At 68.3% G+C, this 22,457-nt stretch overlaps 2 protein-coding genes across 16 annotated transcripts in view; one reads left to right on the top strand and one right to left on the bottom strand.

Annotated features, from left to right (window-relative positions):
* Window positions 1-13,752, top strand: part of B3GNTL1 (UDP-GlcNAc:betaGal beta-1,3-N-acetylglucosaminyltransferase like 1) — a 44,313-nt gene extending 30,561 nt beyond the window's left edge. For 6 of the 8 annotated variants that reach the window (XM_016132981.2, XM_016132985.2, XM_016132982.2 and 3 more), the window contains 6 exons: window positions 177-301; window positions 2,854-2,989; window positions 3,111-3,179; window positions 3,467-3,541; window positions 7,575-7,677; window positions 8,380-13,752. In XM_016132981.2, coding sequence (XP_015988467.1) covers window positions 177-301; window positions 2,854-2,989; window positions 3,111-3,179; window positions 3,467-3,541; window positions 7,575-7,655 — 486 coding nt within the window. In that variant the 3' untranslated portion in view covers window positions 7,656-7,677; window positions 8,380-13,752. The remainder of the gene's footprint in view (window positions 1-176; window positions 302-2,853; window positions 2,990-3,110; window positions 3,180-3,466; window positions 3,542-7,574; window positions 7,678-8,379) is intronic. The other 2 variants (XR_004951666.1, XR_004951665.1) reach the window with 2 other exon arrangements.
* The window catches only part of TBCD (tubulin folding cofactor D), a 104,380-nt gene continuing 92,044 nt past the window's right edge, over window positions 10,122-22,457 (bottom strand). For 7 of the 8 annotated variants that reach the window (XM_036223888.1, XM_036223890.1, XM_036223883.1 and 4 more), the window contains 11 exons: window positions 22,046-22,186; window positions 19,664-19,747; window positions 19,076-19,243; window positions 18,870-19,008; window positions 17,699-17,820; window positions 16,305-16,382; window positions 15,021-15,110; window positions 14,585-14,672; window positions 14,277-14,386; window positions 13,364-13,448; window positions 10,122-10,351 (listed from right to left, as the gene is read on the bottom strand). In XM_036223888.1, the coding sequence (XP_036079781.1) occupies window positions 10,337-10,351; window positions 13,364-13,448; window positions 14,277-14,386; window positions 14,585-14,672; window positions 15,021-15,110; window positions 16,305-16,382; window positions 17,699-17,820; window positions 18,870-19,008; window positions 19,076-19,243; window positions 19,664-19,747; window positions 22,046-22,186 (1,120 nt within the window). In that variant the 3' untranslated portion in view covers window positions 10,122-10,336. The remainder of the gene's footprint in view (window positions 10,352-13,363; window positions 13,449-14,276; window positions 14,387-14,584; window positions 14,673-15,020; window positions 15,111-16,304; window positions 16,383-17,698; window positions 17,821-18,869; window positions 19,009-19,075; window positions 19,244-19,663; window positions 19,748-22,045; window positions 22,187-22,457) is intronic. The other variant, XM_036223887.1, reaches the window with a different exon arrangement.

Raw genomic sequence — 22,457 nt, 5'->3', positions numbered from 1 at the left:
GGGCCTCGTGGAGTCGCCCTTGCCCAGGCACGCTGCGCGCTGGGGCCGCTGGGTGCGGTGGACACAGGCTGTGCCCTCGAGGATCGAGCGGGCCTGGGCCTGGCAGGACCCCCTCTCCAGGCCCCGAATGGGCACGGCCGGTTTCCATGAGTGGACACGGCCTCTTTCGCCCGCAGGGTGTGCCCGAGGACCTGCTCTTCTTCTACGACCACCTGAGGAAGGGCGGCGGGGTCGTCCGCGTGGACCAGAGCCTACTCGTCTACCGCTACCACCCCAGCGCAGCCACACACTCCGTCCTCGAGTATGAGGCCCCTGGCCAGGGCCAGGTCCCGTGGGGGGGTTGAGGGGCCGGCCAGGGCCACGTCCCGTGGGGGGGTTGAGGGGCCGGCCAGGGCCACGTCCTGGTCTTGCGCGTGGTCACGTGAGGTTGCACTCTCGTGAGGGTCCCTCGCACTGAGCTGGCGGGAGCCCCACACACTTCTCACGTGCTCCCCAGAGGGCTGGGTGCCCTCTCCCCTGACTGGGGACGGCTGCCGTGGACAGTGCTGAGCCATCCCTGCTTGGGGCATCACAAGGAGGCTGGCCACTCCCTCCTCCCTCTGCCCCCACTGGGCGGCCCACATGCCCCCCCCGGTGCCAAGGCCAGTGGCCTCGGCCGCCGCTGTGCCAGGCGGCGCTCGGGGCAGGACAGGTGTGGAAGGTGCAGGCCGCGTGGAACAGGAAGGGCGTGTCTGTATTTCCTTAGTTTGAACTATGTGTGGCATCTGTGTGCACACGCGTGTGCATGTGTGCGTGTGCGTGCTGCACTTTTCTCACGCAAGTTCCCCCCCGGCCCGCACCGTCCTCACGCGGTCCACGTCTGGGGACAGGAGGGACGGAGCCCTCAGGCAGGCCTGCTCGCATCTGACTGCTGCCTCTGCCGGGCCTAGCCCAGCGTGTCTGTCGATGCTGGTCGCCCAGCGCAGCGACCTGTCTGCTCCCCAGGCGCCACTCTGGGGCCTGGGGAAACCCGTGCCCTGTGCCCGCACGGCCCGGCCCTCGGCGGAGGACAGCGACTCCCGCAGCGGGTCTCGGAGGGCTGTGGAGGACGCGGGGCTCCGGAGGGGGACGTGCCGCTCCCCGTGCCGCCCGGCACAGACGGGCCACGGCAGGTTCCCAGCCCGCCGAGCCCTCGAGCCGGTGTTTCAGGACGGACACCCTCAGGGACCAGCCAGTCTGGGGCGGCACTCACGTCCGGGCCACTTGGACCCTCCTTCCCCGGGTCTCCCTCTCTTCACGCTTAGACCCACAGTGGGAATCTGCGCCACGGGCAGCGTGACGTAGGGGTCAGATCCGTCCCTCCCCCCAGGCACCGCTGACGGGGCGTCCTCCCTGCTCCCAGCCCGGTCTGCCGGCCCTGAGGCCTCACGCCCCATCCCGCCGGCAGTGCTGAGCTGTCTGGCGGGGGCCGCCCCGCCGCTGTAGACGTCCACAGGAGCCTGGCTCTTCGACGGGAGTTTCCCGCAGTCCGTGTCAGGTGCCTGGTCTGAGTCACGGACGTGGCCGTGCCGACCAGAACGACCTAGAGAGCCGGCACGGCGCACGGGGGCCGCCCGCCGTCCTTCGGCAGAGGATGCGCTTTCCAGGACGTCCCGTGTCCGCCTGGCCCAGGCACCTGCTCCAGGGCAGGCCCCACACGGTGCCGCCCGACGCGCTGCCCCACTGCCCCTGCCCCTCACGGGGGACTTCGGACGTGACACCTGCCGCGGCGGTCTCCTCTCGCTTGCGGGGTGAGCAAGCCGACCCCCGCGTGCAGCCCACCGCTCGTCCGCAGGGGCGGCTTCCTCTCTCGGCGACGCTGCGTGTGGCTGGGCCTACGCGAAGTGTCACGGGCTCGAGGTGCGTCCCCCGAGCTCCCCACGTGAAGGGCCACCTGGCCAGGGTTGGGTTAGCGTCGTTGCTGGCCCCGCCCCCACATCTGGCCGCCCGGTATGGCTGTGATTGCGTGTCCAGCGTAAAGTGGGCGGGTGCCCAGCCGTCAGAACCTGCCCAACAGAAAGGGTGCAGACCTCGCCGAGCCCGGGAGCCGCTGCCTTGAGGTGCCCTGTGGTCACCCGGTGACACGCCAGGCAGGGCTGGGGGCCGTGGTGGGCTGTGGTGATGCACCCTGGGGACACGGCCTGTACCAGGAGGGACCGAGGTGGGGCCTGCGGAAGGCGCTTCCGGCATCACTGTGGCTCACGAGAGGGTGTGCAGCCCCCTCCAGGTGCAGAGGCTTCTCTGGGGAGGACCCTGCTCAGTTAGGTCCGCTGTGCCCCAGAAACCCCCAGCCGTCCAGGTTCATAGGCCGCGGGCTCACGTCTGTCTGCACTGAACTGCGACAGCTCACGTGTGGCCTCCCTGCCCAGCTGGCTTGGCAACGACAGGCCACCTGGGCCCGGCGTGGCCTCCAGGTCTGCGTGCGGCACAGGCCCCGGAGGAGCCCTGCCCGAAGACCCTCGCCATCTGGGCGGCTTCCCAGGACACGGAGCCTTATGGTGGGGGCGGGGGGGGGGCGGCGGCCGTCCAGGCCCCTTGGCCTGTGTTTACCTGTTGGCCACGTTCCCTTGGGCGCCCCATGTCCGGTGCGTGTGGATGTGAGAACAGCACGTCTCAGGGGCCCTGTGGGGCCGTGAGGGGCCGAGGTGGTGCGACCTTGGCCACGTCGCCCCAGGCTCACCGCACACCACTCGTCCGTCAGCAGCTGGGGCGCTGCGTGCTGGGGGCCGAGGCGACGAGGACCAGAGAACGTGGAATGGGGGACGAGGACAGAGGGGTTGGCGGGACGACACTTTGGGGCTGGAGCCCACCTGCCTGGTCATGCCCTCCCTGCAGGACCACCATCTGGAGCCACCGAGTCCGCTTCCTGGAAGAACGGGCCCTGCCACACTGGGCCACCTTCACCATCTGGAACGCCGGCCGACAGGGCCGCCGCCTCTACCGCAGCCTGACGCCGGGGGCTCGGGCCAAGGTGCGGCTCGGCCCCCATCCCCCGCCCTGTTCCCCGGCCCCCCGGCCTCATCCCCCCCCCCCGCCCCCACGGCACTGTCCCCGAGGCTGACCTCCGAGGCTGACCTCCAGGTCCTCCCCAGGTGGTCGCGTTCTGTGACGTGGACGAGAAAAAGATCAAGAAGGGCTTCTACTGCTACGAGGATTCCAAGGTGTGTGGCCAGGAGCGGGGACCTGGTCCCCAAGGGTAGCCACCCGCAGGATGCCATCCTGGGCCCTGGGTGTGATGCTGCCCAGGACCTTCCTCCTGGAAAGGCCACTGGGGCCACCTGTCTTCTGGCTCCCGAGTCTGGGACCATCCGTGATGCGAAGGTGGCCGGGTGGGGGGACAGGTGCCGGATCCAGCCCCGGGCCGCTGTGACCGGGCCCCGGGCGAGTGCTGCGGGGGTGCGGGTGGCGCGTCCACCGTGACCGCGACCGTGGCCGTCTCGTCCCTCAGGAAAGGCCCCGGCCCCGGGTGCCCATCGTGCACTTCCGAGCTGCCCGGCCGCCCTTCGTCATCTGCGTGAAGCTGGTGAGTCTGGTCCGCAGTGCGGGCTCCACGGCCATGTGGCTGGGACGAGGCCCAGGTCGTGAGCGGGGTGCATCTGGCACGTGGCTGCGGTTGTCCACTCCCTCGACTTAGGCCAGCTCTGGTCTCGTGTCCACCAGGAGGCCATGGGCTAGGGCGGGAGGTGGTGACTGCCGCTGTTGTGGGGAGCCGGAGTAACAGTCACTTCCAGGCAGGCCAAGGGCCACCCGGGGTGTCGAATGACAGGTGGCCATGCTCCCTCATAAAACTGGCCGCATTTCTATAAAAGCACTTCGGGGGACATGCCAAGTGCCTGATGTTCCTCAGATGTGTGTCAGGACTCGGTGTAGACAAGTAGCTCCCATGAGAGCCGCAGGGGAGAAGCGGTCACCATGAGGCCCTTGGCCGAGCACCCAGTGACCGCTGTCCTGTCCGTCCTGTGTGTGGCCGCAGGGGCACAGTGCCCAGGCTGTTGAGCTTTTTTCTTGGCTTTGCTGTGTGCTGGGGTCCCGCAGTGAGGCTTCCCGGAAGAACGGGCCCCTTCTCGCTCACCCGGGGGGCTGGGTCGTTGAAGGCACTCGTCGTCTGGTAACACGCCACCGTCACGCCCGTGATGAAAGCTGTCATGGGGCCCTGGCGGTTTACGGCCCAGTGATAGGGACAGCACAGCTGTGACATTGCGACTGAGCAGACATGAAGGGTCTCTGGCCCGCAGCAGGTCTCGGAAGAGGCCCCCCCACACCCGGTGACGTGGTGACCTGTGGGCTGGTCCCAGTCCCACCCCCAAGCAGGCTTGCTCGGGACCATGCGGCTCGGCCACTGTCCCGCCGACTTTGGGAGCCCCTTTGTGGCTCGGCGTGTGGCCCGTGCCTTCTCCCAGCTGGGACGTGTCTCCTCAGGTTCTTCCCAGGTCTGGGTTTACTGCACTCGTCAGTTTTCACGTTTAGGAAGCTTCGGCGTGATCAGAAGGACATATTCTCGTGTATGTACACGTGTGTGCGTGTGCAGTGTCAGCTTTCACGTGACTCCCTGAGCCACCCCAGTGATGGGGGCCAGGGTGGGGTGGCACTGTGCCACAAAGGCTCATTGAGAGGGGACAGTGCTTGGCGGTGATCAGGGCCCCATGCGGTGCTGTCGGGCTACTTAGGAGAGGCCACAGGTACGGACACAGGCCGCTGGTCCCGGCAGCTTCCAGCGATGAGGGAGGTCGAACCAGAGCCCAGTAACCAGGGCGCCCAGGAGGGGCCTCCCTGGGGCAGCAGTGTTTGCGGGAGGGAGGCGGATGGGCGTCCACTCCAGCTAGCAGGAGACAGGAGGCGACCAGGACGCGCCTTCCTCCCCCACTGCGTGTGGAGCCGCACACCACGCCTTGTGCTCGGGGACCCTGTGGCCCCACACAGTTCCACAGCGCGGCTTCGCCCACCCGCTGGCCAGGCCTCCGAGGACACGTGTGTGTGCAGCGGGGCCAGGACGCGCGGGCGGGGTGGGGGAGGGGGCGTCCCTCTGCGCTGGCGGTGGCTCGTGTGGGCCCCAGTCCCCGTCTGCACTGACTGGCATTTCTCAAGAGCGGCTCGCCACCATGTTCGCAGCGGGCCCAGCCCGGCCGTGTCCTGCTGCAGGATGTCACCCCCACTAGGCCCGGGCTCAGACACTGGGCACAGCGGCCAACCTCTGCCATGCTGGGCCCCAGGTTTCGTTGTGACCTTTGCCAGCTGCAACCCGTGTTATTCAGCTGCTTCCACAGAACCAGTCACCAAAACTCAGCCCAAAACCACACATTTATTGCCCCGTTTATGTGGTTCAAAAACTCAGACACCGCAGGTGGGTCCTCAGCTTCGGGGTGTCGGGGAGCTCCATCATGAGGCAGGTCAGCAGGCTGCCCATTCCCATCCCCCACTGTCCCTGGAGGGTCCAGAGTGCCCGTCCTCACAGGTTTCTTGCAAATTCTTCCAGAAGTAGCCAATGCAGACACAAGTGTGTGTGACTTTTTAAATAGCAACATATTATATAGTTTTTCTGTATGTTGCTTTTTTCACATAATAGTTGTCTCGGGAGATCAACTCCATGTAAATCTGTGAGCACCACCTGACTCCGTATGTTTTTAGTAGGGAAATTTTCCAGCAGGTCCAGCCATGTTACCATGGCAACCATGCACCCACCTTGGGCCGGCCGTGTTCTGCAGCTCCCCCACCCGGTATCGAGGCAAATTCTAGCCCATGTTGTGCTTCATAACATCACCGCCCCACCCAAAAGCTCTCGATGTCCCCGAGGTGGTGAAGTCCCCCGCTGCGCACGAATGTGGCTCACCGCACTGGCTGGCACGTCGGGCCCGTGAGGTTCCATGCGGGGCATCAGACGCGACCCGCGTCTCCTGTCTTACGACTGGGTGAAGAAGCCTCTCGGCGGCCGGTTGTCCAGTGTGCGTCTCCCCAGGAGACAGGAAGTGGGTGGCTCTGGCAAGGGGCGGCCGCTGCCACTGTCCCCTGCTTCTGCTGTCGGCTGGGGGGACTCTGTGAGGAGGGGCTCTGGGGGATTCGTGCGCCTCATCTGCAGACACCCGCGTCCCAGCCGATGGATGTTTGTACATCACAGCCCAGTCGCCGACCGACCCGCCGTCAGGCCATTCTTTGCTGTTTAGATAATGCCGCACCTCACGTCCATGGGACTTGTCCAGGCGGCTGCACAAGTGGCTGCTGGTCAGAACCCGTTACGTTTGGATCCCACTGTCCTGGAGGCTGCCCACTCTGCATTCCCAGCAGGGCCCCGTCTCCAGCAGTGACGCCGAATCCACCGCTTTGCAGGTCGCGGGGGGAGAGCAGGTCGGGGCCTTGGGGCTCTGCTGGGGCGGGGGGCGGGGGGGGGGCGCGCCGGGGGCAGCTTCGCTCGTCTCCCTTTTGGTAAACTGGCCTTTCCATCGGCCCCTTTTCTGCTGGCCCATCAGTGTCTTTCCTCACGGAACAAGAACAAACCTGTGTCCGTGATACGTGTTGCGAATTTTGTCATTTGAATAAATCGGTATTTTGCAATTTAGAGATAATCAAAATTTTTTTCATGGCTTTCGGGGTTTTATGTATTCTAAGTGATTCCTCATGGTGAAATTTTTAAAAGCTTTGTCCAATGGTGCTTCTTGGACTTGTATTTTTTTTTTTTTTTTTTTTACCTTTGATACAACTGGAATTTTGTTACAAAGATTAAAGTAGGGATCCACACTTTCTGTTTGGACACTCGGCTGCCCCAGCGTCCTTCGGCGAGCGGTCTGTTTCTTTCCCACAGTGAAGTGCTGATTTTGCCTGCTGGCCCTGAGCAGGCATGGGTCAGTCCCCTGCACACTGACCTGACCGCTCGAAAACCAGCACCATTTACCGTAGCTTTGCTACATTTACCGCTCAGTAAGGCTTGTCTTTCTTCATTGTTTTCAGAAACTTTCTCACACTGTTCTTTAAAAATCTTTTCATCTTTAACTATTAACATACTCAGGAAATAGTTGCTTTCGTCAACAAAGTTTTATTAGAGCAGATGGCATTATGACCACAAACCCAGAAATGTTTCCCATCTGGGTCCTGACCGCGGTCCTCTCTCCAAAGCAAGGACAGTTGGGGGCGGGAGCTTCATCAGCGGCCGACTGTAGAGTGGGGGTTCGTGTCCCCTGCCCAGGTGGGGGCGGGGCCTGCCAGGGTTTCAGAGCCAGTCAGGAGGGGGCCTGGATCTGCCCTGTTTATTAAGGGGCCAGCAGAGGGGACTGTCTAGAATCTCATCTTCTTCCCCAAGCCCCTGCGGTGGGTCAGCTGCCTTCGACAGGGAGGAGCTGGGCCAGGCTGGGCGGGGACACCTCAGAGAACCCATCCGCACCCCCCGCCGGTGGCCGACAGGACATGGTGGCTAAAGGCCTGCAGTTTCCCTTTCTGGCCTTGTCTCCTTCCAGCCTCTCCCGCCTCCCCTCCCCGTCTTAGCAGTGGAAGGGTCCACAGTAGACACCTGGCAGGGGGCCTGGGGGCCTCGGGCTAGGGCTGAGGGGTGCCTGCCCGTCTTCCCGCAGGACCTCACGGGGGGCGCGTTTGAGGACAACCTGCAGTCTCTGAACCTGCTGGAGGGCCGTGACTTCCTCCACTTCAGCTGACAGGCCCAGCAGCCATGGCCAGGTGCGTGCGGCCCTCCGGGGTGTGGGACTGGGCTGTGGTGACGGGAGGAGGTCCGGTAGGGGAGACGGCGCCTCGGGCCCCTGGGAATGTGCAGGTGCGGGTGGGGCCGGGAGGCAGCGCCCTGCGTCCTGCATGTGGCCAGCCCTGTGCCCAGCGGGAGCGCTAGCCTGTTTTCGCTGGGGTGACGTTCACGCCGCGCGCTGTGACCCACGCTGACCCGCGTCTGTAGCACGCGCACACCACGGCTGAGACCCAGGGCGGCTCCTTTGCCCTTGTCTGCCACCCACCCCACCCCCTGCTCCGCGAGCTGGCTCGGGGCTGGCCCGGGGCCCCCCGGAGGCGGCCACGAGGCCATGCCAAGGGGGGCGGAGGCTGTGAGCCCAGCTGTGGGGCCGGGGCCCGGGCGGCAGAGGGCGGCCTGGCAGCGCTCGTGTGCCGGCTGGGCCGTGGGGCCTGAGCAGCAGGCCCGCGTTCTCGGCCGTTCGTGCCTCTGTCTGCTGCTGCCCACGCGGACCGCCGCCTCTTGCAGACGGGGGCACTCACGCCACAGCCGTCAGCCACGCTGCTGCCCCTCGACTCGGTCTCCGTGTCCCTGTCGCGTGGCAGGGCACTTCTGCAGGTCCTCCAGGACCCGCTCAGCTGTGTCCATGCGGAGGTTCACACCCTTGAGCGTTTTCCCTGACCTCTCGGCCACTTCCACAGGTGAGCGCCTGTCAAGTCCTCGTGGGGCTGACTGCTGCGTGTGGCCGGTGACGTCCATCCCTTCCGTCCTCTGTGGGAACCGGCTGCGCCCCTGCCCAGGTTGGTGCCCCCTCCGCCGGCTGCATGGACGACGGTCGGCAGCTAGTTTACCCGGCGCCCATAGGAGCGTCTGCAGACCACGTGGCCATGTGTGTCCTGGGGCCTTCCCCCAGCGTGACAGAGAAGTGCCCTGCCAGCCCTCTGTGGGCCAGGCCCCCACTCACTTGGTGCTGCGGCCGCTCGGCCCCAGTTCTAGGTGGGGCCTGTGCCCAGCGCTGCCACCCAACCAGCCCAGTAGGGCTGCGTGCCCACCGCCGCGCGGGCTTCTGCTTCACGCCTGGCAGGTGGGCGTGCACGCGGCCCCCCAGCAGAGCTCGCCCCCGCCCCATGTGTCCCCGTCCCAGAACCACCCAGAGGCCACCTGCGTCTCCGCGCTTTCTGGCACTCGGGCCACTGCGGTGGCACACGTGCCCCCCTGCTGTCTGCCGCTGGGGACAGTGTCGGTCACAAGGGTGAGGGGCCCCTCCAAACCATCAGTGACGCTCAGGTGGGCCCGGCGACCACAGCTCTGACCAGTGGGGTGACCAGTGGGGTCTGATGTGGCTGAGGTGAGCAGAGGCTGCTGGACACTGTCTGCTGACCAGTGGATCGACTGTTTTCCTTGAGTTCCAAAGTCAGAGCAGCATTGAAAGGAACTGCCACGACTGTCATCGGCAGGTCCGCGTGGAGAACTGGTTTCCACGTCTCAAAAGGCTGTTTCCCTGGAATCCCTTACTAATCACACTAAAAACGGTTCTATTTCTCCTCAGAAAGTGCTTGGGTGGTTTTCTGCAGCCAAGGTCCAGACGCTGCTCTGCAGGCTGTGTCCCCTCCCCGACCTGCCGCATGTCCCTGTACCTGGCGGGCGTGCGAGTGGGACCTCGTAGTGCGGCCTCACATGGTCTGAGGCTGGTCGCCTAGGACCCCGCACTGAGTGACACCTGCCAGGCGAGAGGTCTGGCTGACCTTCCATCTGAAATGGAAAACTCCCTGCATGTTTTCAGGCTTAAGTGCAATAAAAGTGAAGCTAAGCAGTTAAAGCCTCACAAAACGTACAAAAAGCTCTCTCTGGGGGTTAAAGGTTGTTTGCCACCAGGTCCAGCACGTCCAGTGGCTTGGCCCAGGCAGGAAAGAGCGCGTGCCCGGCACGCACGGCCCCCGAGGGCGGGACGTGGCTGCCCAGGCGCACCGTCACGCCAAGGCTCCCGGTCCCCAGGGCGACACCGCTGGCCACAGCGTTCCGGCACACAGCCCCGCACGGGGACGGCTTTCTCTGCCCTAGACCCAGGCGGGCAGTGCGCGAGGCGTGCGTGAGCGCCACACGCTGGCCAGCAAGAGGCACCACCAAGGCGCGGCGGCTTCCCTGCCCTCGAAGCCTCTGACGTTTCGGTGTAAGTCTGAGAGCACGTCGCTGGCCGGGCCCTGCTGACCAAGGCCTGGAGCGGACGCCGTCTCCGCAACGGCACACGGGAGGCTGCAGGCGGCCCGTCCCAGGCCTCATCCCCACCCCAGGCCACCCCCGACCCGGTGTGGGCAGGCCGCGGCAGAGCAGCAGGGAGCCCATGACCCCCGTGGCCCCCAGCCTACTCCCTGCACAAGGCTGTCCCCCGCTGGCCCCGCCAGTCACCCTCACTCCAGACGGTGTGAGACACACACACACAGACTGCTCAGCACATGACTTTATACAACTGAAGACGAAAGCACCTCATCGCCCCAGGTCGCTAGCGTGCAGGACACGTGTGGAGAAAAAGCCGCATCCACAGTGACCAGCGCCGAGTCCCTCAGCATCCGTCCTGGCCAAGCTGCGCCCAGGTTTTCTGTGCTGACCGCCGTCGGCTGCTCCTCCCCGCCGGGCAGGGCTCCGCTCCTGGGACTGGCCTCAGCAGGCGGCGGGCTGCAGAGGACACGTCACAGAGTCAAGCCGGGCGGCCCCGTCTCCTGCAGGGCCCTGGGCCTGTGCCACCTCCCGACGTGCCGGGGCCCCGTGCTGACACGGCCTGCACCGGTCTGACTTCACCGGTGCGCACGTTTCCTGATAAAAACGCAGAAGCGTGTTCACGTGGGGAGCGGGTGCTGCATCAGGCCCTGACACGGGGCACCGCATGGTCACGTGCTCAGGCAGCCCTCCGCCCCTCAGTGTCACCAGGGGGCCGAGCAGATCAGCACCTGCCCTGCACCTGGAGGAGCATCTGCGGGGTAGACCCCGGAGTAGCGCCAGGAGGGAAACGGAAAGCCCCTCAGAAGTCAGCCCCGGCACCCACAGGAGACGCACGGGTGAGCAGGGCATGGAGAAGGGCTGGTGGGAGGCAGGCCAAGAATGAACACAAGTCCCTGGGCCAGCGGCTCTGTGCCCGGCCCCTGGGGACGTAGGTCACAGGGCCCCACAGCCAGGGCAAGTGGGAGACGGCGCCTCAGAACCAGGGCCGCAGGGAGACGGCAGCCAGGGCTTGGCGGGCGGCGCGGTGGCCAAGGACACCCTCAATCAGTCCAAACGTGCACAGGTGAGGAAGGTGGCGAGCAGGAGTGAGAACAGAACAGGACAACGGGCGGGAGCCTGGGTGGCCCCGTCGCATGAAGCGTGAGTGGACGAGACTCCAGACAGACAAGGATCAGACCGGGCCAGCCACCGACGAGGCCCGTGCGGACGCGACCCCACAGCAGGCGGCGGCGACGGGAACGCGCGGACCACGTGGCCGCGAGGACCCAGGACGTCGGCTCGGAGCCGACGACTGCAGACGGAGCCCAGAGTCGCAAGGGAGGGCCACCCGCCAGGGCGGCGTCCGGCACCCAGTGACAGCGCTCCAGGGCGTCACGGAAGGCGAGGACGAGGGCAGGACAAGGCTGTGCTCAAGGTCCCAGCACCGCTGAGGTCGCCCCCGCACCTCGGGAGACGGGTGCTGCCAAGTGCGAACTGGCCTGAGAGCAAGGGACTGGGCACGGCACCCTGAGGGCACTCGCCCTGGGGGGGGCAGTTACCACGGGAGTCACCGCCAGGCCGTCTCCAGCACAGAGACCTCCTCTCCCCTCCAGCTGGACCACAGGGAGCGGGTGGCTCAGAGCTCCAGGAGGTGCCTGGGAAGGAGGCATCGCTGACCGAGCCACACGAGACGAGGCCCACCGGGGGCCAGTTCACAGGGTGCCCCACCCCCAGCCACCTCCCCAGCAGGCTCTGGCATCGTGACTGCGGTCCAGCTGCAAGACACACTCCAGAGAGAATGACCCAGGGACCTCAAGACACAAGGACGAGAGTGCAGGACACACGGGCCCCCAGAGTCAGGGACCAGGACAAAGGGGTCGAAGCTCTGGAAACTGCAGCTGCATATACTGAACAGAGCGGCTCCCAGACAGACACACAGCCTCACACGCGTGTGGGCGGCTGCCAAGGGCTTCAGCGGGCAGGTGGACACGAGCAAACACAGATGGCCAGTGTCAGCTGAGCTGGAAACCCTAAGAAAGGACGGAAGGAAGGGCTCGAGACCGGGCACTGGCAGAGACGAAAATGCCTCTGCTAGGCTCCCGAGACCAGACACAGCCCAGGAAAAGGTCGGTGAGCACAGGCCAGCGTGGACTCCCCAGGCCGAAACGCAGAGAGGAAAGGACAGGCGAGGACCCGAGATGACCGCACGAAGATGGGCAACCCGTGTCCCCACGCGGCGTGAAGCCCTGAGTGTCCCTGAGCAGCTGGGCGAAGTGGCGCATCCACGATCAGTGACCTCCGGGCGCACCAGGCAGCCTCGGCCAAGTGCCTGGCGCTTCACTGTGCCAATGACGAGCCGCGGCCACAGGTGGTACAGGGACCCACAGGGCCCCGAAGAGTCAAGACCACCTCGCAGCAAGTGAAACCAGGGGACCAGGACAGCTCAGTGTCGCGACCTGTCCGAAGACCCACACTCGTGTCTCTAGGACACATAACCCACGCCTGCCCCCGATGGACGAGGGACCCGCAGAGAATGGAGACTCCCGCGAGCCGCCGTGTGGGGGCTGACCGAGGACGGCGGGGCCGCCGCCGCCAGAGTGGGCCGGCCAGCTGTGCGTGGTGAACACGCCCGCTGACCCTTCATCTTGGGCACGGCGGGGACCACACAGAACCCTGGTGTCACCGAGCGCCTCAAAGGGGACAAGGTGGGAGGGCAGGGCCGGGCGGCGGGGCTGCCGCCTGAGCCGGAAGCCACCTGCCCAGAGCAGAGCCCGCGGCGCGTGCACACCTCCGCCGAGGACAGCCACGTGGCACTGACGGCCTGGAAACGCAGAGACCGCAACCCGCAGCGGCCAGCACGACCCCGGGCAGGCGCGCCGCCCTGGAGTCCAGGCTCGTGTGGCGGGCCCACGCAGAGCGGGTGTGGGCTGCGCGGCTGCACAGGGACCAGCACCCACTCTGCGGGGACTCCCTCCTCCGCAAAGCTCAGCCTCTGCAGGGCCGGGGTTCAAAGCCGGCCTCTCCAATGCCAGGGGGACAGCCCGTGGGGCCCCGGACGGGAATGTAGGGGCGAGGCAGAGGGTCTGCCTGGTCCCCCACCATCAGTGCATGCTGCTGCGGCCACCACCTGGGCTGCTGCAGAACCCCCGGGCTGAGCCCGACCGTCCGCCGAGTGAGTGTGGGACTTGGGTGTCCCGCTGACCACCCGGGACAGGGCGCAGGGCAGGGCCCTGCAGCCACGATGCGCACAGCGTGGATGAGGCGGCTCCGCGGGCAGACAGCAGCAGCCCAAGGAGGCCCTGTGTGCCGACAGTCCCCAGGTGCGCGTGTGTCCAGGGAAGTGGCAACGGGGACACTCAGCAGCAGCAGGCGGGGCACGAGGGGTGTGTTTCCCCGCACGCGGGCAGGTGCGTCGGAGGTGAGCTGGGTCAATGCTGGCACCTCCGAGTGCCACAGCGGCGCTGGCCCTGGGTGTCCCTGTGCGCTTACCTTGGGGACCAGCTGGGGTCTGGGCACTCCAAGGAGGTCACATAGGCGGTTCCTCTGGCTTCGCACGATCGGGAGCTGTGCGTCCCTGGGGAGGGGGTGTGAGTGGCGTCAGGCCCCTGGACCCGCAGGGGGCCGGCAGGAACCCCAGGGCCCCAGGCCCCCCGCTCAGGCGGGGGTCACACCTGCCCTTCGCGCACTGCAAGGGCTCAGCCGCAGGCCCGGGGGCCCAGAGGGGCACGGAGGGGCGGGGACCCCCTGCTCAGGCGCATGGGCTGACTCGGCACGTGGGCTGCTTTTTAAGTTTTGACTTTAAACGTGTTTGAACTTAGCAACACCATGGAGAAACACTGGGCATTTCTCTCACGTAATAAATGGCATTTTCAAACTTTCTGAAGTTTTTTTTTAAACAGAAAAGAATGATGTGGGGGGGAACGAGGCCCAGACACGGAGCGGGAAAGTGGACCAGGAGCCCTGGGCACAGGGCTCGGGCCCCTCCTCGCTCCGTCCTTCCTCAGCCGAACGCGTCAGAAGCTGACGCAGCGCGTGCCGTGGCACCGCCGTGAGCCGACGGCCCGGCGGGACGTGCATCCTGAGTCAGCCACCGGTTCGCTCAAGGAACGGCCTCGTTTCAGCCCTGGCCCATGCGGGTCGGGAGGACCCACCTCCGCACAGAGACGACAGCGTCCCAGGCCCCCCCCGCGGGGAGGCAGTGACCTGCAGGTGACGAGAGGCTCCACTCCACCCACCACTGCCCCAGGTGACCCCAGAGCCGAGGTGGGGCTGGCTGGCAGCCTCGCCTTCCTCTCCCCCCTGGGCTCCTGGGGGACCGTGCGGGCAAGAGGGGGACAGCGACAGGCTTGGGACGCCCCCGTGGCCCGCGGTGCTGCACGGCGAGCAGGAAGGGCCCGCTCACCAGGCCGTGCCGCCGAGCACAGCCACGACCTCGTCCAGGACGTCGGCGTCCACGGCGTCGCTGTAGGTGAGCACCATCTCGTACAGCTGGCTCGCTGTGCTCTTGCGGATCTGGAGCAGACAGCGCAGGTGGGCGGGGAGCACAGCACACAGCAGGGGGGCCCCCGCCCCACTCGCACCCGGGGTCCACTCTGCGCCCGCCGCCCAAGCACCAGGATGGCCAGCACTGGCGTCCGGCCCGGGCCCCAGCCCACCATCGCAGGGAACCCCGGCTGGGCTGCCGGCCGCACGGGGCCCCGGGGCACTCACCACGGGGAAAGGGTGGCAGAGCAGCAGGAGCAGCTGCAGCAGCACCTTCTTCCGCACGCCGCCCGGGAACTGCACCATCCCACAGAACCTGCGGGGCCGGGGGCGTCAGCGGGCCCCGGCCACTGGCCAGCGCCGTGACGGCCCCGGGTTCAGCGTCCACGCCCACTGCCGCCTGAGGCGTCCAGACCACGCGCCCAGCTGTCCCGACTGCCAGTGTCGGGAGCTGGTCAGCTTGGGGGCCGCTCGCCCGTGGGATGTGCCCTCCCCGCAGACCAGGACACGGGAGCCCTCGTTGGCCAGTGGCTTATCCACGATCGCTCTCCACTGACGCCAGGACACACGGCTGTTCGCGGCCTTGGAGAGGTCACGCTAACGCAGCACCTGGTGGCCCCACTGGCCGTCCCGCCCAGCAGTCTCTTGGTCACTTGGGACTCACACAGCCACGCTGGACCGCAGCTTCTGGACGTCCTTGGACTTCCTGATCTCCTCCTTACAGAGCGCGAGCAGCCGCACGCAGAAGGGGTGGCTGCAAGGGAGGCACGGGGTGTGGCCTGAGCTTCCGGGGGCCGCTCGTGCCCGCAGCTTGACACCTGATGACCAGGGGCCCACGTCCCTCAGGGACACCTGTCCTCGACAGGTGCAGCAGGGGACAAACCTGCCTCTCCGCCAGCCCCCGGGGCCCCGCAGGGCAGGGGGCACCCCACTGCGTGCCCCGGTGGCCGGCCCCCATCGCCCAGCCGCGAGCACCTGGCCAGGTGTGCTGTGACCCCACCAGGCTCCACGCAGGATCGAAGGAGGGTCAGGCAGTCGAGGGAGCGGCACATCCCCCCCCCCCCGCCACCGCCTGCACTCAGAGGCTGCATGGCCAGGCGGTTGAGGACGGGGGGCCAGGGCGGCAGGGCCAGCGAGGACCCCTGGGACACGGCCACGCCCCTCATCCGCGGCGCCACAACCACGGGCCCCACCGACCCTGCCCCGGGCCAGTTCTGGACGCAGCGCGGGCTGAGACATGTCGGCCCAAGTGACGCTCTGCCCCTTCCCTCTGGTGGCCCTGCATATTGGGGGGCGGGGGGAGTATAAATTCGTCTCGCCAGAACCCTGGGCAGAGGCACAGGACAGACTCCCCACCACGGACGGAAGTGGCCACTGCTCTGGTCACCGCCATTCAAGGTCTGGCAGAAACTGGTCCCGTGGCCGTTCTCCCGTCCGCGCGGGATAAAGCGGACTTTGACCCCCTCGCCTCGCTGTCGCCCGTCCACGGGGTACCGCGCCCACCCCTCCCTGAACTTGGTTCTTTCCCGCTTCACCCCACGACTCACGGAAACGCCTGTCGGAGACCAGGCGACCATCACGTCCCCCGCCTCCCTCAGCCTGCTCGGCGTGGGCCAGGGACGGCGCACTGTGACACACCGCCTGTGGCCGCGCGAGCCCCTCCCAGTCCACTGCCCGTCCCCGGTCACCTCCTGCCCCGTCCACAACCGGCCCGGCCACCAGGCCCCTGGCCCTGCTCTGCCTCCCACCTGCACAGCTGAGGCCACAGCTGGACTCCCCCGAACCAGCCCCTCCTGTCCCCCCACCGCCCAGCCCCAGCCTCGCGGGGGCCTTCACTGTGCACGACTCCGAACACTGGAAGAGCCCCCCGATTCTGCCCGGGGTCTGATCAGGGTCTCCTGACAAGGCCCACGGCAAGTCGAGCGGCAAGTGCAGCAAACGCACTCACTCGTCCTCCATGGTGAGGACGGCGAAGCAGCCGTGAGCCAGCATCTGGTCCAGCGTCTTCAGCAGCGGCACGGACACCCTGTGGGCAGAGGACGTGCCGTGAGACCCAGGGGCCGCCGCGGGGCCGGGAGGGAGGACCGCGCCGCGTGGAGCAGGAAAGGCCACGGGAGGGAAGGGCCGGAAGGTGACACGGCCCCACTTCCAACGTGACAGTGGACAGAGCGGCCGAGGTTTGACAAGCCTGCGCGTCCGCAGCCTGGGACGGGTGACAGCGACGGGGGTGCCGCAGCCACCGACGGGGACGGGGTGGGGGCATCGCCAGCGCGGCCAGGGCTTCCTCCAGGACGTGCAGAAAACCCAGAGATCAGCAGCAAGGAGGGAACATCAGGCAAAAGATCCAGGCAGGGCGGCGCGCAGGACGCCCCGGCAGCCGGGGGGCCCCGAGAAGGCGCCCACAGCCCAGTCAGGATGGACACGAGCAGAGAGCCCCGGCACGTCGCCATGGGAATGGCCACAGTGACAACAGTGACAGGGCTGACCAGGCCAGGACTGCAGGCCGGGTGCGGACGCGGGCGCCTGGGCCATGCAGACGGTGTCGGCGGAAACTAAGCGGCACGACCACGGTGGACAAGGGCCGGCGGCTTCTGAAGTCTTAAACACGCGCCCAGGGCGCTGAGCCGGGGCTCCCCTGACGGCTACCCCGCAGGAGGGCGAGCGCCGTCCATGCGGCCTGTACGCAAACGCCCGTCGGGGCTCCACCTGTAGCGGCCTCAACTGGGCGCAGCCGGTGCCCTCGCAGGCGAGCGCGGCCGCGCAGGCGGCGACTCTGTCAGCGCGCGGACCCCAGGACCAGACGCGAGCGGGGCCCCGGGCGCGGACCCCAGGGCCAGGCGGCACAGCAGGAGCACCAGGCGCGCCCAGGGCGGGGCGCGGCGGGGCCCCGGGAGGCCAGGAGCGAGGGGACAACGTGCTCGCGTCTTTGCGGGGACGGCAGCCTGCCCCGCGCGTGCCCCGCGCCTCCCTGGGAATGGCCGAGCCTGAGCCTCCGCTTGCCCAGAGCTGCGTGTGCTTCTGGGCCGCACCGTGGTCCCGCTGCCCGGGGCCCACGACGACCCTCGGGGCCGCGGCGAACACCCCTGCTCCGCCCTCAGGGACGAGCAGCCGGCACGTCGCTGAAGCGACTGGTCCAGAGAACGGTCCCGCTGGCCGAGGGCAGGTCGACTGCGACGTGCCGGGGAGCCCAGGTCGTGGGGCGCCGCGGGCACGCTGCCCCCAGCGCCTTCCCTTCTGCCGCGCACAGCCCCCTCGCCCCCGGCCCGGCTCAGTCCGCGTCCCTCGCCCGTGCCCGCCGCACCCCGAGTCCCTGGGGCTCTGAGCACCAGAACCACTGCTGACCTGTCGTTGAGAAGGTTGTCCTCGAAGACCCGCAGGAGGGTGCCCCCGAAGTCCTCCAGGGCCCGAGGGTCCTCCTGAATGCCCCGCACGTGAGCCAACAGGCTCTGCGTGGAGTGCCGCACCTGTGGGGAGAGACGCCCTCGTGGCACGGAGCCGCCGCCTGTCCTGCGGGGGCCTGAGCCACGGCCAGACCGCGCGCCCGGCAGGGAGGCAGGCTGGCGCCCAGCGTGCACGGGAGCTCAGCAGACACGGCCGGCAGCGTCCACTGGACGCAGGACAGGACGCCAGACCCTGGCGGCGCGAGCGGACGCTCTGAAGCCCTCCCGCGCCACACACGAGCAGCCCGGGGCTCCTGGGCTCAGGCCCGCCCAGACGCCGCACGGCCAGTCCCAGGCACGGCCTGCACGGGCGCAGCTGGAGCTGAGAGCTGCAGGCACCCAGGGTCAGCCTGAGGCTGGCACGGAGAAAAGTGGCACCTGAGACCCCAGCTCCGTCGAGCCCTGTGGCCTGGGCACTGACCGGCTGCTGCAGGAGCCAGAGCGAAGCAGGAGCAGCCCCCTCGGGGGGCCAAGCCCAGGCACCGAGCCATGGGGCAAGTTACCAGAGGGTCACAGGAGCATCAGAGCAGCTTCAGACCTGCCCCGCGCTGGACAAAAGCAGGTGAGAGACCCGGGGGGCAGGGGCCAAGAACGGGGCTGAGCCGCCCACAGTGCCGAGAACCCGGAGGCCCCCGCTGGGCCCGGCAGAGTAGAGCTGTGGGCAGACACCGAAGACGGCGAGAAGCGTGGCCAGGTGTGTGTGTGTGTGTGTGTGGGGGGGTGCGGGCGGAGGCTCCACGTGGTCGGGTCCCGTTCAGAGCAAACGGAAGCAACGGGCGACCAGGCAGCAGCGCCAGGCAGGCGGAGCGCGCGGCGCCCAGACGACAAGACCCCGGGGCAGGCGCAGAGCGGCGGCAGGCGGGGCGCGAGGGGGGGGGGGCTGCAAGTCTTTGAGCTTCCTGAACAGCTCCCCGCCTGCCCTAGGCTCCCCGCTGGGAAGCGCCAGGCGCCGCCTGTGCCCAGTGGATCGTCCGCACCAACCGCTGCCGGGCAGACGCCCCCCCGACACGGCCTTCCTCCCGAAAAGGCCCACGAGGGCCCGGGCGGAGGCGGGCGGGCGGGCGGGCGCTCACCGTGGACTCCGTGAGGCCGCCCACGGACACGACCAGCCCCAGCAGCACGTGGTAGCGGTAAGAGGGCAGCGCCAGCAGCCGGGTGACGCGGGGGAAGGCCTGGGCCGGCGCACTCCAGTTCACAGACGCCACCTCGGACCTGCAAGACAGCCGCAGCTGGAGGGGCCTGCCGCCTGGCCGGGGACGGGCACCAGGACCCCCAGTACCTGGGGAAGAGCTGCTCCAGGTCGCCCCGGTGGGGCACGTGGGGGACGGTGGGGCCGGCGGGGCCGGCGGCGTGCAGCAGCGTCAGGAACACGTGGGCGGCGTGCGCGCGGTACCGGTCGATCTTCTCGCTCGCCTGCTGGGCCAGGCAGCACATGAACCACTCGCAGCTGCGAAGCCGGAGCACACGGCGTCGGCATGGCTGCACCTGAGGGCCCCTCGGTGCGCGCACGGCCACAAGCTGGGGGGGGACCCCGGCACAACTGGCCTGGCGCCCAGAGGCCTGGGCACGGGGGCGGGGGGCGGCAGGGAGGACAGACTGGGCCCAGGGACTGGGGAGGCAGAGGACAGGACGACGGCATGTGGCCGGGGCGGGGGGGAGGGAGAGGAGCACGGGCCGGGGGCTCTGCAGAGGCCTCGGGGGGCTGGCAGGAGCCCACGGCCCCCAGCGGGAGGAAGCAGAGGAGCAGCCGGGCCCAACGGCTGTCGTCCCACTGGCCTGTGCCCCGCGGGAGCCCCCGGCTGTGGTCGGGAGACAGGGAGGGCTCAGGCCCTCTCCACACACGGGGGGCCCGGGCAAGAACACTCACATGGGAGCCTCAATCAGCTCCGGCTGCTCCCTCCCCAGCAGAAGCGTCACGTCCATCAGAGTGGTCATGGCGGCCTCGCGGACCCTGCGGGGACAGGGAGAGCCTGCGGGGACCGCCTCGCGGTGACAGGCGACCAGCCGCGCGGGACGGGCGCGCTCCGGAGACCGAACCGTGGGCTTCAGGGGATGCGTCCTTGACACGGCGCGGGCGGCGGGCGGCGGGCGGCCTCTCCCTGGCAGGCGGGGCCTCCTCACAACGCGCCGAGGTCGAGGTCGCAGGCTCAGCGCCTGGAGGCCAGGCCCCAGCCCCGATGCCTGCAGGGACAGCCCTGGCCTCCCACGGCTGTCGAGCCCCGGCCCCTGCTCCTCACGGGCGGACACTCAGCAGGGCGCCCGCCGCTGCTGCCAGGTGCTTCCTGGCCAGGGCCACTGGCCACTCTGAGTGACCTGGCACAGCCGCCCATGAACACCGCGCAGAGCTGAGATCGCACTGCGGCTCGGCTCCGGGTCGGGAGGGGGGCAGTGCACAGCCAGGCGGGACTCGCTGGGCAGCGGGGGGGCACGTGTCACCAGGGTCAGCAGGGATGCCCACGGCTCGGGCGCCCACCCTCCCGCCAAGGAGTGCCCCCCGCGCACAGGGCAGCAGCATCCGAGTGCGGGGACGGCCGCCAGCTGCCGGGAGGGGGAGGGGCTCGGACGCCCGGGTGCGGCCGCCAGCGGCTGCTGCTGCGGCCACGAGACTGAGGCCGAAGAGAAGGGAGGGCAGCGTGGCCCCCGTGGACGCTGCCTCTGTGGGCGCGGAACCCACAGGGAGAGGCTGGGGGCCCCTTCCCGCACGATGCTCGAGCCCCAAACCCCAGATGCTGGCAGCTGGGTGGGTCCTCATGCAGGAGGAGCGCCAGGCGGGCCCGACCCCAGCCCCGAGGGCACGTGGTGACCTGCCACACCTGACGCCTGTGCGAGGAAACCAACAGCCCGAAGCCCCCAGTTGTGACCTCACAATTTCCAGACTTAATTAAAATGACATCATAAAAAAAAAACAAACGCTAAAACGAGAAACGCTAATGGAAAAAAACAAAAGAGAAAAAATGACGCCGAGCAGGAGAACCTTCCGCGGAGCGTGAGGCCCTCCGGGGCGGCCCCGCACTGCCGCGGCGAGGGTCCCAGGACGGGGCTCGGGCCGTCACCGGGCGCCTGTCTCCTACTTACTCAGCTCGGCGGCGAAACCTGCCCCCCTCCCGTCTCAAACTGAGGTGTTGTCTGGGACAACCGGGGCCACCCAGAGTGGAGGGGCCTCTTGAAGGGCTGCACCCGAGGAGGGGGCCCCTCGTACAGGAGCGTGGCCAGCTCCACAACGAGGCGGGACGGGCCACGGCCCAGCGCCCAGACACGGCCTGCTGTGGCCACAGAGCCCTCGGCCCCGGAGGAGACGGGCCGGCGAGTGCCCGCAGCCTCCCGCGGTGCGGACTGCGGGCGCACAGCCACCGGATGGCCTGAGGTTCCCAGATGACAGACGAGCCCCGCCTGCATCCGTCCGAGGTCACGAGGCGCATGCAGGCCGAGCCCCGGACGCCAGCTGGGGACGAGCACGGAGAGGGACACCCCAGATGGAGGAGACGGGGGACAGGCCGGCAGACGCAGCGAAGGCGCGGACCCGACTAGAACGACTCCCCACGAAACCGCAAAGGCACAGGCCCCCCGGACGGCACCCACTGGGGAGCTGCAGGCCGCGGGCGCCCAGGGCAGGCCGTCCGCAGATGCAGGGCCCCCACGAGGCGCACGCGGGCCGAACTAGCCACCCACGGAACAAGCTGCCCCCGCGTGTCCCCGCTCGACGGGAGCCCTGCCGCGCCGTGCTGTGCGCGAGGGACAACCGCCGAGAGCCAGGTGCCCTGACGCAAATGAGGGGCCTCCCGCGCCCCCCCACCAGCGGCCAGGCTGTGCTCGCGTGGCGGGCAGGGACCGCGCTGAGGGGCAAGGCTGAGGAGCGCGGCCCCCCCACCCCACTGCCAGCCGGCCTGTGGGGGTCCCCGGGGAACCCGTCTGCTCAAGCCCTGCTCCCAGACGGAAATCTGTGCCTGGGGCCGGACTCTGCAGGGGCCCCCGGGGCCCCCCGCCCCCTGCAACGGCTGGGGGCCTTGGCACCCCGCGGCCGAGCGGGGACCAGGGCAGCGAGCAGAGCCGGAACTCCACGCAGCGCGGATTCCTCGGGGAAGCCTGACGGGTGCGCACGCGGGACCCTGGCCCACAGGGCGTGCCGTGCTCCTGGGAGTGGGGGGACCGGGCAGGACAGTGACGGCAGACGCCGGGCGTGGGACCACGGGCCGTGGCGGGCGCGCCGCCCCCGCTGGGGGCCCCGAGACGCGCGGGGTGCCGGCCTCACCACGCGCCCACGTCCCCGCGGCTGTCGGTGGTGTAGTCGCCTAGGCAGCCCAGCAGCGTGCAGTAGATCTGCGGGACGGTGGCTCCGCACACGACCTCGTCCGGGGTGCCGCCCGCACTCACGCCGACCGTCTGGCAGACCCTGGAATCGACAGTGCGGACGGCTCACGCCCAGGCCCGTCCGGGCCCCGCACGCGGGCCTCTGCGCGCTTTCTGACGGACGCGCACAGGACCCTCAGCCTCAGTGGGGTCCCAGCGTGCCACCCAGAGACACGGGCTGAGAGACACTCCCCCCCGAAAGCACGTTTTCTGGCGTCTACGCTCAACAGACAAGCATGCAGGGAGGCCGTGTGCGGCCGGGCCCCGCGCCTCTCCCACCCCGGCGAGACGGGGACGGGGCGGCGCACGTGGAC

This window comes from Rousettus aegyptiacus, unplaced genomic scaffold (genome assembly GCF_014176215.1).
Source record: "Rousettus aegyptiacus isolate mRouAeg1 unplaced genomic scaffold, mRouAeg1.p scaffold_m13_p_6, whole genome shotgun sequence".
Lineage (NCBI taxonomy): Eukaryota > Metazoa > Chordata > Mammalia > Chiroptera > Pteropodidae > Rousettus > Rousettus aegyptiacus.
Note: the sequence above shows the minus strand (reverse complement) of the source record. Positions and strands in the feature narration are given on the sequence as shown.